Source organism: Coenobita brevimanus, chromosome 22 (genome assembly GCF_032717465.1).
Source record: "Coenobita brevimanus isolate Jiangsu-jjx chromosome 22, ASM3271746v2, whole genome shotgun sequence".
Classification (NCBI taxonomy): domain Eukaryota; kingdom Metazoa; phylum Arthropoda; class Malacostraca; order Decapoda; family Coenobitidae; genus Coenobita; species Coenobita brevimanus.
In genome coordinates, this window is record NC_136975.1 from 43,835,143 (window position 1) to 43,849,701 (window position 14,559).

General features: G+C 41.7%; 1 protein-coding gene across 1 annotated transcript in view; it reads left to right on the plus strand.

Moving 5' to 3' along the window:
* The window catches only part of sau (Golgi phosphoprotein 3 homolog sauron), a 36,935-nt gene that overhangs the window by 16,202 nt on the left and 6,174 nt on the right, over positions 1–14,559 (plus strand). The window contains exons 3-5 of the mRNA XM_080266807.1: positions 2,184–2,298; positions 10,517–10,692; positions 12,563–12,700. Coding sequence (XP_080122933.1) covers positions 2,184–2,298; positions 10,517–10,692; positions 12,563–12,700 — 429 coding nt within the window. The remainder of the gene's footprint in view (positions 1–2,183; positions 2,299–10,516; positions 10,693–12,562; positions 12,701–14,559) is intronic.

The following is a 14,559-nucleotide window of genomic DNA, read 5'->3' on the forward strand; positions in this document are numbered from 1 at the left end:
GAAGAGTAAAGTGATGGTCTTTGAAAGAGGTGAAGTTAATGAATGTACAGCGAGTTTAGATGGTGAGGAATTGGAAAATGTGAGTACGTTTAGGTATTTGGGTAGTGTGATGAGTAAGGATGGAGGTTTGGAGGGTGAAGTGCTTGAAAGGGTACAGCAGGGAAGAAAGGTTGCTGGTTCCTTGAAAGCAGTGATAAGAAACAGGGAAGTGAGCATGGAAGTGAAAAAGTTACTGCATGACAGTAGTGTGATACCAACTCTAACGTACGGAAGTGAAGCTTGGACATTGTTGGAAGGACACAAGTCAAGAGTGAGAGCAGTGGAAATGTGTTATTTAAGAGGAGCCTGTGGAGTCACGTGGAGAGACAGGCTGACGAATGAGGATATAAAGGAGCGTTGTGGTGTGGATGTGGATGTGATAGGAAGCGTTATGAGGAACACACTGAGGTGGTTTGGCCATGTGGAGAGGATGGAGGGTGAAAGACTGACGAAGAGAGTGTATGTGAGTGAGGTGGAGGGGGAAAGAGGGAGGGGGAGGCCGAGGATGAGATGGAGGGATGGGGTGGAGAGGTATATGAGAGAGGGGGGTGTGAGTTGGGAGCAGGGCAGTGAAATGGCGTGGACAGGGCGACTTGGAGGCGATTTGTTTGTGGCCACCCCAAACGGGATTGAGGCGTCTGGCAATAGATAGATAGATAGATCTGTAAAAGAAGCTAACCTAAGCCTAACACCTGTAAATAATGCACTAAAACCAACAAATAAAATCTGAAAATCATCAAATATGTCTAGAAAAGCAAAATAAGTAAACTGTACCCCAAAATGACAATGTTCTCCCCACCTATGGCTAAAACACATTAATCTAAGTCTAAAAACTGTTTCTAAATCAACCAAAACACACAATTTTAGTCTAAAATATCATCAAAATTGGTTTTAAAAAATCAAAACCCATTGTTAAACCGAGGTTTGACCAATGTTAGGCAGAGTATGGTGGTATCTCTACTCCCATCATTAACCTCTAAAGTGCTAACAGGATCGATCGATCCTTTTCAGGATTACGCAAGATACTGAATGTGCTCGATTAAGGGGCTCAGGGAAAAACTAGAGAAAACAGTGTCCGCCCTGATTGTGACACATATCCCTTCAAACTAATCAGAACTAAGTGCTGAATAGGCGGGAAGGAGGGATGGGAGGAATGAGGGAGGAATGGGGTGGGAGCACATAGAAAACCGGAGTCGTGCCACCTGGAAGGATAATTTTTTTCAACTTTGATGGGCTATAGCTCATGAACCAGTTGGTCTAAAATCCTCTGGTTTGCAGCATAAGGTGTGTAAATTCAAGCTATAAACCTTGGGCATAACACTTTTTACTACTGTAAGAGCCGAAAAATCAGCTCCACATACAGATTTTCACGTCGGTATGGTTGATCAAATTTCATATCCTAGGGGTTAAGCCAGGGTATCGCATCTAGGGGTATCATATATCAGGGTTTTACTGTAATTGGGTAAGGAAAGTGAGAAGTGTTAATGTTGGGGTAGGGTTGTGAGAAGTAGACCGAGAAAGACCTGGGATGAGGTCATTGAGTGTGACCTCAGAGATAAGGGACTGAATAGGGAAGCTGCCAGAGAATGAGCAGAATGGAGAGCTGCAATTAGGTGACCAAGGCCGATGCATGCAAGCATATTGGAGCCTTCAAAAATGAAACAAAATGAACGAACGAGCTGGATAATAACATAACATACCAGGTATAGGATTTTTTTTTTTTTTTTTTTTTTTTTTTTTTTTTTTTAAATGTGATTTTGGTGTTTAAGTTCTTGGGAAAGAGAACAGTTATGGAAAGGTTTATAGTGGAATTAGAATTGATGTAATTTTCCGCCAGAGGAGGATCAAGCCTGCTCTCTTTATAATCAGCAGTTCTCTTGTCTAGGTCTATCCACTTCCCGTAACCTACAACTCATACTAGAGAAAATATTTTGTGATTATCCATTTGATGACAAGTATTTCTCAGCTGAGCAGAATCTTCCAGTTTCATAAAAAAACAAGGAGCAAAAGAGTTACCCAAGATAGCTGTTTTAAGCCTTTGATTGCTAGGAATGATGTCAGCTGAACAAAATTATGTAGTGTTGGCCAGAATAAAACACCCAAGCAATCCAGCAGCTGTAGGGTTAAACTCAATACTATTTCAGGTGATACTGCGATCTGACCAGCCAACAGGGGATGTTCTGCTAGATGAAGCATTGAAACATATCAAGGAGACAGATCCCCCAGAGACGGTTCAGTCCTGGATCGAGTTTTTGTCAGGTACTAGATTCACGTAGTTTGGTTTTTGTTATTATCATTACCTCCATGACAAGAGTTAGGGGGAGATTATGTTTTAGCCCCTCTGTATGTGTATCTGTCCATTTTTGTGTATACAGTAATTGGCATGATGTGCTTATTGAACTGCTTGATATTGATAATGTTGTGAATTGTTCAAGTGGATGAATTATACCTATCTAATGAAATACCTGTAAATATAATACAGTAGACCTTTTCTATGTCGAGCCTAGATATAACAGATTTCAGATATATTGAATACCTCTGAGCCCACCAGACTTTTTTCTTCTATACCAGATTAATGTTTTTAATGTACACTGTACAAGACATGTGTTTTATACCCATTTTACTCCAACTTGGCCTGAAATTGCCCTCTCCCCATCATTATTGCCAGGTTGTAATAACAGATTATTGCACTAATTGTGAAGGAGTGCTATGACAGGGATGTGAAATAGGCTGCAAAAAGGTAGTGTTGTGGGCCAACTTAGTATAAAATGGGTATACAGTAGTTTTCATTTACAGTGCTAGAATATGATATTGTAGTAGTTTATTTTCAGTCGTTTGTTTGAATTTCCACCTGGGGAGGTGACCCTCAGATTTATTGAACTTTCACCTTTATCGAACCAGGCTTCCCTCAATTGCTTTGGTATAACGAGGGTCTACTGTATTGTTGTGTGGGTATAATTCTTCAAAAATGAATGTTCTCTTGGAGTATTGGTATTTTTATATATGGTACAAGTACTGTACAGTATGACTTTTCTCATAGCATATGCATTGCGGCTGTAGAGTCAGGTTGAAAATAAGTCAGTGTGGAAGGTCACATAGGAAGTACAGTAGAACCTCTCTAACTGCATTGCTTAGACAAAAAATCTGGGGGGACAAATTTAATGTAACTGAGACTCAGCTGTCTGAGGCAACAGACACCAGACCCTTTTCTGTATCCTCCTACTTTCTTTATACTCATTTCAGAGCCAAAGGTGGCTGTTGTGCATATATACGCAATGACTTACCTTGCTCTCGTGTTCCTGAACTCGATTCTTCTGAATTCTCTACACTCTGGCTTCGGCTTTCCTCTCATTCGCTGACTAAATATATCTGTGCTGTTTACTTATCTCCTGATTCAGCTATCAAAAATTCTTTGACTGTCTTACTTCTACGATGGAACACATTCTATCCATTTCTCCTTTCTCTGAAATCTCCATTCTAAGAGATATCAATGTTCACCACCACCTTTGGGTCTCCTCTCCTTTCACTGATCCACCTGGTGAACAAGCCTACATCTTTTCTATCCTTAATGACCTAGAGCATCTTGTACAGCACCCTGCCCGTATCCCTGACCGCCTTGGAGAGAGCTCCAACATACTTGACCTCTTCCTTACAACTAATCCTTCTGCTGACACTGTTAATCTTTTCTCTCCGATGGGCTCCTCTGATCACAACCTTATCACCTTAACCTGTCCTATCTCTCCGGCACGGGCTGTGGACCCTCCAAAGAAACATCGTCTGTGGCACTTTGGAGCTGCGGATTGGGAGGCCCTCAGGCAGTACTTCTTTGATTTTTCCTGGAATGATTATTGCTTCCATGGCCGGAAGCCATTGAATGTGCCTTGCACATGGCAGAGTTTATTCTCTCGGGCATGGAAACATACATTCCTTTCTCGTATCCTTTGACTAATGCAAGAAAGCCTTGGTTTAATCACGCTTGTTCTAATGCTGTCTGCAGCAAGGAGAGGGCCTATAAAAGGTACCGGAGCCAACCCACCCCTGAATCGCATCTTTTATACATTTCTGCCCAGAATCGTGCTAAGTCTGTTCTTCGCTCTGCCAAAAATAATTTCATCCGTACTAAATGCTTTCAACTCTCTAACTCGAATTCTTCCCGCTCCATCTGGCACCTTGCCAAAAATCTTTCTAACAACTTCACCTCATCATCCTTCCCTCCTTTTTTCTACTCTAATGTCTCCGTAGCTATTTCCTACTGATAAGCCAGATCTCTTCGCTCAGACTTTCTCCTCCAATTCCACCTTAGACGATTCCAGTGCTTTTCCTCCATCACTTCCCCCCTCTGACTTCTACATGGCTGACATTAAAATTTCTTCAGCTGATGTATTTTCTGCCATGACAGGCCTCAAGACTAATAAGGCATATGGGCCTGATGGAGTCCCTCCTATTGTTCTTACGAACTGTGTTTCCGTGCTTACACCCAGCCTAGGCAAACTCTTTCACCTTTGTATATCAACTTGTACCTTTCCTTCTTGCTGGAAGTTTGCTCTCATTCAGCCAGTCCCAAAGAAGGGTGACCATTCCCAACCCTCTAACTATCATCCAATTGCTTTAACATCCTGTATCTCAAAAGTTTTCGAATCAATTCTTAATAGAAAAATTTTAAAGCATCTTTCCTATCACAACCTTCTTTCTGATCGTCAGTATGGGTTCGGTCAGGGACGCTCCACTGGCGATCTTCTCACCTGCCTTTCAGACTTCTGGTCATCCTCCTTTCGGGACTTTGGTGAAAGCTTTGCCATTGCACTTGACATCTCAAAGGCTTTCGATTGAGTCTGGCATAAATCTTTAATTTCCAAACTGCCTTCTTATGGTTTCTCTCCTTCTACCTGTGCCTTCATCTGTAACTTTCTTTCTGGTCGTTCTACAAGGTATAGCCACTGTTGTAGACAGCCATCGTTCTTCTCTTAGATCTATCAACAGTGGTGTTCCTCAGGGCTCTGTCCTATCACCAACTCTCTTCCTTTTATTCATCAATGATCTTCTAAGCTGTACATCTAACTCTATCCACTCATACACTGATGACTCCACCCTTCATCTTTCCGTTTGGTTCCCGCAACGTCCGTCTCAGCAGTTACTTCAACAAACAAGGGATGAGGCTATGGCACACCTAATGTCTGACTTGGCTCGTATCTCTGACTGGGGTAAAAATAATCTGGTTGTTTTTAATGCATCAGAGACTCAGTTTTTACACCTATCGACCCGACAAAATCTTCCACAGGTATACCCACCAATGTTTAATAATATTCAGCTTAATCCTGCATCATCCTTGAACATGCTTGGGGTTTCATTTACTTGGAACTTATCTTGGAAAGATCATATTACATCTCTTGTAAAATCTGCTTCCAAGCAATTGGGTGTTCTAAGCCGACTCCGTTCCTTCTTTACCCCTGCACGATTGTTGACTCTATACAGGGGTTTTGTCCACCCCTGTGTGGAGTACAACTCTTATGTGTGGGGAGGCTCTCCACATACAGCTCTTCTAAATAGGGTGGAGTCAAAGGCTTTTCATCTCATTAACTCTTCTCCTCTTACTGACTCCCTTCAATCTCTGTCTCTTCGCCGCATTGTTGCATCTTTATCTCTTTTCTGTCGCTACTTCAATGGTCATTGCTCTTCTGATCTGTCTGCATGCATTCCTCCACTTCTATGACGGGCGTGTAGCACCTGTCTAGCAGCAAACTCTCATCCCTTTTCTGTCCAACTCTCTAATGCAAGAGTTGACCGTTACTCCCAGTCCTTCATTAATGCAACAGGTCAACCCTGGAACTGTCTCCCTCTGTCTGTATTTCCTGCTTCCTATGATCTCCAGTCTTTCAAACAGAGTGTGTCCAGGCATCTCGGAAATGATTGGATGTTGAATTTGTCCCTCTCTCATATTTTGTTTTTCTCTTGGAAGGAACAATAATTGCAGGCTTGCAGCCTTTGGTTCCTTCTTCGCATTAAAAAAAACAAAAAGTACAGCAGACTCTCATTATATGATGAACTGCTTATATAAAGGTGAAAAAATTAGGATCTTTTTTCATTATACTATAGCAGTTTCACTCATACGATTCATGTGATCCCGTACAAAAGAGTGGTCAGTGGTGTGATTGCTGTTTTTTGTATACGATTGCTGACTCGCAAGCCTACAGTCATTTGTTTTTTCCGAGATAGCCTTTGAACTCTGTCACTGCAGGGTGGGTTAGTGTCATTAATGGAACATTAGTGTGGTGTTGGAGTTCAAGCAGCTTAGGTGATTTGAAAACTAATTTAATTTATGATGGTAATCGGCAAGTGAAGTATAGTAAAGTGAAATAACTACCAGTTGAGGTGAGTTGGAAATTTGTTTTTAGACTGTAGCATGGGTGACCCTTGGCCCAAAATTTATCCCCATTGAACCCTTTATAATTGATGATATTCGATAAATTGTTAGGCAGTGGATTTTTTTCAAACATTCTTATTGTGCATTATGAGTTAAATACAGTACCCTCGCATCCAGTATGCATTTGTCCAATACTATTCTTGTCCAGTACGGTCCGCAAAAAAGTTAAATAATTTATTACTGTAGTATGGATATGTTGGGCTAGTATGGATCGGCCGTGCAAAGTGAGCCAAATCCGAGGAGTTCTTCTCTAGTACTGACGTGCTGCGTCCAGCACTACTACCCGTGCGTGCTTGGGAAGGTGGCCAACACCAAGGAACGTTTCCCTAGTACTGCCGTGCCAGTCCAGTACAATTTTGTTGTGCCTTGTGCGGTGTGCCAGTCAAATTGCTGTATTGCACTTCCCCTTGATGACAAAGACGACAATACGTCAGTGTGTGACTATGAGGGGTTATGAGGGAGGTTGAGGCAGAGGGGCCTCCTCAGGATCCTGAAGGCCCTCCTCCAGGGGGTCAGTAGGACCTCCTACAGCCTCAGAAACCCCTCCCCCTTCTCCCCCAAGCCCATCACCACTCACCTTAAAGGTTGGTAAAACCTTAGTTGTGTCAAAATGTAGTTAAGTTGAATTTTGGGGGATTTTCTCAAGGTTTGTCTGACATTATGTATTTTTCCCATAAGGTCTGTTGTTTGTCCAGTATGGATTTAGTCCAGTACGGTAGTACTGTCTGACAAAAATACCATACTGGACGGGAGGGTACCATACATAAGAAATATTGAAATAACCGGTGTGTGACTCAGACAGCTACACTCTTGATTGCAGTGTTTAAAATGAACGATTTTTTTTTTTTTTTTTTTTTTCCCCACAGGTAAGATAAAGATGTCTGTCAGTCTATCTATCTCTCTGTATCCAGACATCAAAATCTCCTAAGGGATGGGTGTTTATCTTTGAGTTAGTTGTTGTTTATAGGGAGGGACACTAACCCTCTGCCAATCCAATTGCTGACACATGGGGAACACGTATAGTGTAGTTATATAGTCACCACCTAGCATTGTAAATGGTTTCCAGGCTTACAGGAAACCATTAGGCTTGTCACTCATTGTAAAGCTACCTGAAAAGAAAAGAAGAGTAATAAATAGTGACAGGAAAGATAGGAGAAACGGGAAGAGAGGAGGGCAACACAGAAAAAGAATGATAAAGGTGAAGGAAGAAGTAGGCAACACTGCATCAAGGTGGATGATGGTACCTGTATGATCAACAAGTGGATGCCTGATGGTTTGATGAGTTAAGGTACTTCAGCCAGATGTGGTCCTTACAGTTCGAAGTCCTGGGTTGCATGGGATTAATTGCTTACCTAATGCTGCTCATGAATGAACAATTAGTCATGCTTGCCTTTAATATCTAGACTTGGTAGCCTAGCCCAGGGCCCCTGTGAAAGCTTTATACATGCTTGCAGGTGTCAGCATTTCACACTGGTGGTAGGTCTTGATAATGTACAATATCTGGCAACATACTGGTTCCATCCCCAAATCCTGAGTTCATTTTGTAGTACCTCATCCTGAATCTTAGGTATATCTCATGGTGTCATACTTTCCATGTTCAAACTCGTAGATCTCTTCATTCAGTTTTCTTCATCCATTCTCACTGCATGTATAAACAACTTAAATTCCCCCCCCTCCCTGTGCTTCATATCACCAGTGCATTCAGATTACAGCTGGCCTCTCAGATGTTCATTTGCAGTGCTGCCATTTGCAGATTTGTCATTCCGGAAAGCACTGTTTGGTCAATATAAAATTGTATGATAGCAAAGTTAAAGTGGGAAGATCATCATTGTAGTGAGTGGAGGAGATTGTTTTACTTCCTTCAGTCAGAAACCTATTTTTGAGCAGAATTGATATGAGTGAGGCTGGTCAGTCTCATATTAAATGTCAGGACCAACATGCCTAGCCCCAGACTCTTACTCTCTTCATGGGGCAACATAGGATTGGATGATGGATGGATGGATTAAAATGTTCAGAGGTAGCCAGCAGAAAATTAAGGGGCATCAATATATTAATATATTAGGGGGGCATGGCGGCTCAGTGGTAGAGCGGGTGACTCTAGGCCAAAGAGTCATTAGTTCGCGCCGTGCCTGGAGGAGGTAGCACTTTCCTGTCACCCAAGGTCTAGGTCTCACTAGACTTTACTATCATCTAGCTGGTCGTAGCAGACGTGGCTCAGTGGGTTAGAGCTCTCTGACCAAAAGGTCGGAGGTTCAAGTCCACTCAAGGGTCATTGGTAGACACAGGAAGTGCATCATTCATTTGAATTCATTCATTCATCATCCAATCCTGCATTGCCCCATGAGGAGCGTAGGAGCCCAGGGTTAGGCAAGTTGGTCCTGACATTTAAGATTAGAGTGACCAGCCTCACTCATCCCTGAATAAGAATATAAACCTACCCAGGCTTAATCCAATTGGAGTGTCGTAATTACCCACTAAACCACCAGGCGCCAAAATTTGGTTATATGGTTATCATCCAGCATAGTGAATGGTTTCCTGGTGTACAGGAAACCATTTGGCTTGTCACTCAGTGTACAGTCACCCACAGGCAGAAGGAAGAGGAAAGAATGAAGGAAAGAAGGACAGAAGAGGGAGTCTAAAGTCACCCGTAGGCAGAAGGACGAGGAAAGAATGAAGGAAAGAAAGACAGAAGAGGATGGAAGGAAAGAAGGATGGAGGAGAGGAGAAGGCAGACATCCGAGAGGAGCACTATATCGAGTGAGTGGATGGTGAGCGCCCCCGCTTTTCACATTCATAAAGTGCTACACGCTCTAAAACCAAAGTCCTCTACCCAGGGGCAACACCTTAGTCATTATCGATAAAAGGGGACATGATGTAAAAAAAAAAATAAAAAAACATATGGCAGAGAAGTCGCCTGCAGTCCTAACGGACCCAGGTTCAAATCTCTGCTGGGGCAGGGAACAGTTTATGGATTTGAATTTCATAAAAAGCAGACTTTACTGATCTACTAGAAGGCCCGCCGACATATAAAAATACCCCTTCTAATACCAATACACCAGTCCTGTATGAAACAACCTTAGCATGTATGCAATATGGATGGTGGGTGTTAATGCCGAAGTGGTGACATGTAGAGGTGTATGGTATATAGGAGGACTACTGGGTCTTGGGAGCAGACTGTGAAGCCTATGCCCAGAGTCAGACAGTACCAATTAAAAAAAAAAAAAAAAAAAAAAAAAATGGGAGTTAAAATTACACATACAGATATAATCTTAGATCATTACTAATCGTTTTCGTTTTCGTTTTTTTAAAGGCTCCAACATGCTTGCATGTGTCGGCCTTGGTCACCTAATGGCGGCTCTCCATGCTGCACGATCCACTGCAGCCTCCTTGTTCAGTCCCTTAACCCTAAGGTCACACTTAATGACCTCATCCCATGTCTTTCTCGGTCTACCCCTCATGACCCCACCCCCAATATTAACACTTCTCACCTTCCTCACCCAACTATCATCCCCCATCCTCTCCACATGTCCAAACCACCTCAATCTACCTCTCCTCATCACAACACCAATACACTCCAGTCCCATCCTACCTCTCAACTCTTCCATTGTAAACCCAGCCCCTCCAGGCCTTGGACGCAGGGACGCACTGCACATCCACCTAATCATTGTCATTTCTGTACGTCTGAGCCGGCGAATGTCTTCCTCCTTCACTGCCCAGGTCTCACTGCCATACAGCATTACACTCCTAACACATGCTGCATACAAAGACCCCTTAGCACGTAGGGAGAGCCCCCTCAATGTCAGGAGAGGCAAGAGCTCCCTGAACTTCTTCCAACCACTTCTCACCCTAGCCACAGAGCTAGCTCCAGCCCCACCTCCAGCACACAACATGTCTCCTAAATAACAAAACTCTTCCACACACTCAAGAGAGTTTTGTTATTTTGTTATTTAGGAGTATATATGATTTCACACCCTCACCCCATCCTTAGGTGGGAAAAATGGTCTGGATGATAATGTTGAGCTAAAGTTTGGTCTTCATTGTATCAATCAATTACAGGAGAGTCATGGAACCCGCTGAAGTTGCGATATCAGTTACGCAATGTTCGGGAGCGTCTTGCCAAGAATATGGTGGAGAAAGGTGTCCTCACCACAGAGAAACAAAACTTCCTTGTCTTTGACATGACCACACATCCCCTCACTGACAATGTCACCAAGACCAAGTTAGTGAAGAAGGTGAGAAAGGAGATTCTGCATGATAAAAAAAAAAAAAAAAAAAAAAAAAAATTGGAATATTAATACATTTCCTTATTTGATGCATAATTTAAATTTTAAAATATCAATGGTAAACAGGTAGACAATGATCAAGTGTAATAATTACAGTGTAATTTGTTTTAAGAGGAATCTCTTGTTTTAATAAAGTAAAATAAAAATTGTCATGCTCCTCATTATTGGGTTGGCCTTAGTAAAGCTATCTTCTTTGGGCTAGAAGAGTTAGTAAACCTATCTTCCTTGGACAAGAAGGATTATCAAGTGATACAAGTAGCTAATTGTGTCCCATTGGAAACTGGTGAGAAAAATGAACACAAATACATAGTATGACCTGTCATGCTGCTGGAGGCCCAGGTAAGATTTTGACTTGCCATATCCATTTGTGACTGTTTCATCCCTGAGAATATCAATTAGTGCATGGATAGTTACGAAGCTTGTAGCCACATTTCATGCTTGTGGAAGTCCTGTTTCCTCTCAGATTCATTATTAGCCAATCACTCACTACTTTTATCTGTTATTGAATTTTACTAACTGTCTGTGTTTAAGACTATGCAAGTTTCACTCAAGTTCTTGACTCACTGATGAAGAGCTGAGTAAAGAAGAATAGATGAGTTTTAGTTTAGCTTCACCAAGATATTGGAATCAAGCCAGTGAAGGAAGTGTTAATATTAGGAAGCTGTATCATTACCGGTATGTATAATCTTTTGTTTCGAGAATCACAGTACCTCCCAGGAATGTTAGCAGTGTGAATAAAAAATAATAGATGAGATTTAGTTCAGCTTCACCAAGATATTATTGGATTCAAGCCAGTGAAAGAAATGGTAATAAGAGGAAGCTGTATCATTATGTATAATCTTTTGTTTTGAAAATTATAATACCTTCCAGGAATATTAGCAGTGTGACTAAAGAATGTTAGATAGTTGTAATGAAGATGTGGAGGGAAGAAAGGTATGATGTAGTGGTGTTGTATGTGATGAAGATTGATAGTAGTGATGTGGATGAATGGGAAAACACGTCATGTATAAGGTTAGGTATGAGCATATGGGGATGAAGTATGGAAGTACCCTTGAATTTGTTGAGGAACCAAGAATAGTGTAGAGGAATAAAGTATTATAAATGTACATTTTTTGCATGTTTTTTTTAGCTTAAGACAGATATGGTGAAAGTGGCAGTGTTTATTGCCATGTAGTGGCACAGGCATGGAATGTACAGATAGGTATTCCGTGTATTCCTTGTACATGTTAAAGAGAGAGAAAGAGAAAAAAAAAATGAAAGAAAGGGGTTGGAGTGGTTCCTCTATGTAGAGACATAGGCTAGGGATGTGGCAGCCTATCCTCCTAGGATGTATGTTGCTGGCAGCCTTGTATATATATCCTACAACACAGGATGAGGGAGGGAGAATAGACTTTGGGTTTCCATTTTACTCTAATTGATGTCCCCATAGAAGACAGAAAGCTCTCCATTTAAATTCCCATCACAGGTTAGTATGGGAAATTGGGTTTGGAAGAGAATGCTCATGGTCATATTCTGGCTGGCATGGAAGACTTCATAGTGCCACTTCTTTAATAGTTTGCTGTATTTTCCATCTTACACCTTACCTTCACTTGTATGTTTTACATCTATCTAATATTTACAGTTTGCAGCAGTGGCTTGCAAGGGAAATAGTATGTAATTTGCACATTAAATCTCTGAGGAAGAGTTGTGAATTTCCAAGGCCAGTGAGAAATACAGTGCCGTGTATCCATGCTTCACTTTAGTGAGAAGAATTTTGTATTGATGTACCCTAAAGATCATCTAAATATTATTACTGAACTCATCTTTCAATTTGTGTCAGGTACAAGACAGTGTGTTGAGTCGGTGGGTGGGTGATCCTCAGAGGATGGACCGGCGGACTCTCGCTCTTATCTACCTTGCCCATGCCTCAGATGTTCTTGAGAATGCCTTTGCCCCATTATCAGATGATGACTATGAGGTGAGATATACTGGCATATTTGGTGACGGAGGAATGCCTGATGGCAGAGGACAGGGTGACATGGAGATGATTTGTTTCTGGCCACCCCTTCCAGGAGTAAGGCACCTGGCTGTAGATATGAGTATATAGATGACTAGAAGTAAGGGTTGTTGATAAATTGAACATGCAAAAGAGGTGCACAGATAGACATTGTATGATTACTGGTTCAGCAGTGATAGAGTGACCTCTTGATTTATGCAAGGTTGAATTACTTTTATTTTTTCTATGGTCTGTAAAAAGAATACATATATATATATATATATATATATATATATATATATATATATATATATATATATATATACTGTATATATACATATACAGTATATGTCCATCCATCATCCAATCCTACATTGCCCCACGAGGAGCGTAGGAGCCCGGGGCTAGGCAGTTGGTCTTGACACTTAAGATGAGAGTGACCAGCCTCACTCAACCCTGAGTGGCATTACATGAGCAACCAACCCCAACCACCCCTTGGATATAAACCTTCACCGGCTCAGTCCGACTGGAGGGCAGTAATTACCCACTAAACAACCAGGTGCCAAAATTTGGTTATATGAATACATCCAGCGTAGTAAATAGTTTCCTGGTGTACAGGAAACCATTTGGCTTGTCACTCAGTGTAGAGTCACCCATAGGCAGATGGAAGAGGAAAGAATGAAGGAAAGAAAGAGAAAAGAGGGAGTGTAAAGTCACCCATAGGCAGAAGGACGAGGAAAGGATGAAGTGCAGAAAGACAGAAGAGGAAGGAAGGAATGCAGAGAGGAGAGGAAAGGACAGACACCTGAGAGCAGCACTACGTTGAGTGAGTGTAGGTTACAGGCCAAAATATTTGTGAAAACTTAGCTGCGTACACTACTTTATCCTGTACTGTAGAGAACTAATCAAGAATTATAGGGGAATGACCGGTATCCGGAATATTTTCAAGCATATGCCAGATGAATTTGCATTCCAATTATACGGATGTGCCGATGCATCGGATGCCGGTTAATCAAGCTTTTACTGTGTGTATATACTATATTTGGTTGTTAGAAGCACTGCAAGAGATTACAGAACCAGAAAACAGTCCTACAGAGGTTCCCTCGCTTCAGGATCCTTAACAGTCTCTGCCGTTGTTGTTTGACAGCGCCATTCGCCAGTGTGATGATTGCTTCACATTGCTAGTTGTTCTGGTTTACTGAAATGTCTAACATGTTAGCCAAAAAACCTTGTTTCAGGTTAATAAATACTCTTAACATCATGAAGTAAGAGGTGATTATATTATGTACAAAGTGGGAAATAACATCATTAAGTAACAGTGGGAAGTAAATGCTATGTACAGTAAATAATTGCAGTTTTTTATGACCACAGAATGTAGGGTAGTGGATGTTGGAGTGGCCCTGGTGAGAGAGGGTAGTGTTTGGAAACTCCCTGTACTGTTGTTTGCAGATGATACTGTGTTGTTGAGTGAAGACGAAGGGGAGCTGCAAGGCTTGGTGGATGAGTTTGGGAGAGTATGTAGGAAACGGAATCTAAAGGTGAATGTAGGGAAGAGTAAAGTGATGGTCTTTGAGAGAGGTGAAGTCAGTGAATGTAGAGCGAGGTTGGATGGTGAGGAATTGGAAAATGTGAGTACGATTAAGTACTTGGGTAGTGTGATGAGTAAGAATGGAGGTTTGGAGGGTGAAGTGCTTGAAAGGGTACAGCAGGGAAGAAAGGTTGCTGGTTCCTTGAAAGCAGTGATAAGAAACGGAAGTGAGCATGGAAGTGAAAAAGTTACTACATGACAGTATTGTGATACCAACTCTAACGTATGGAAGTGAAGTATGGACGTTATTGGA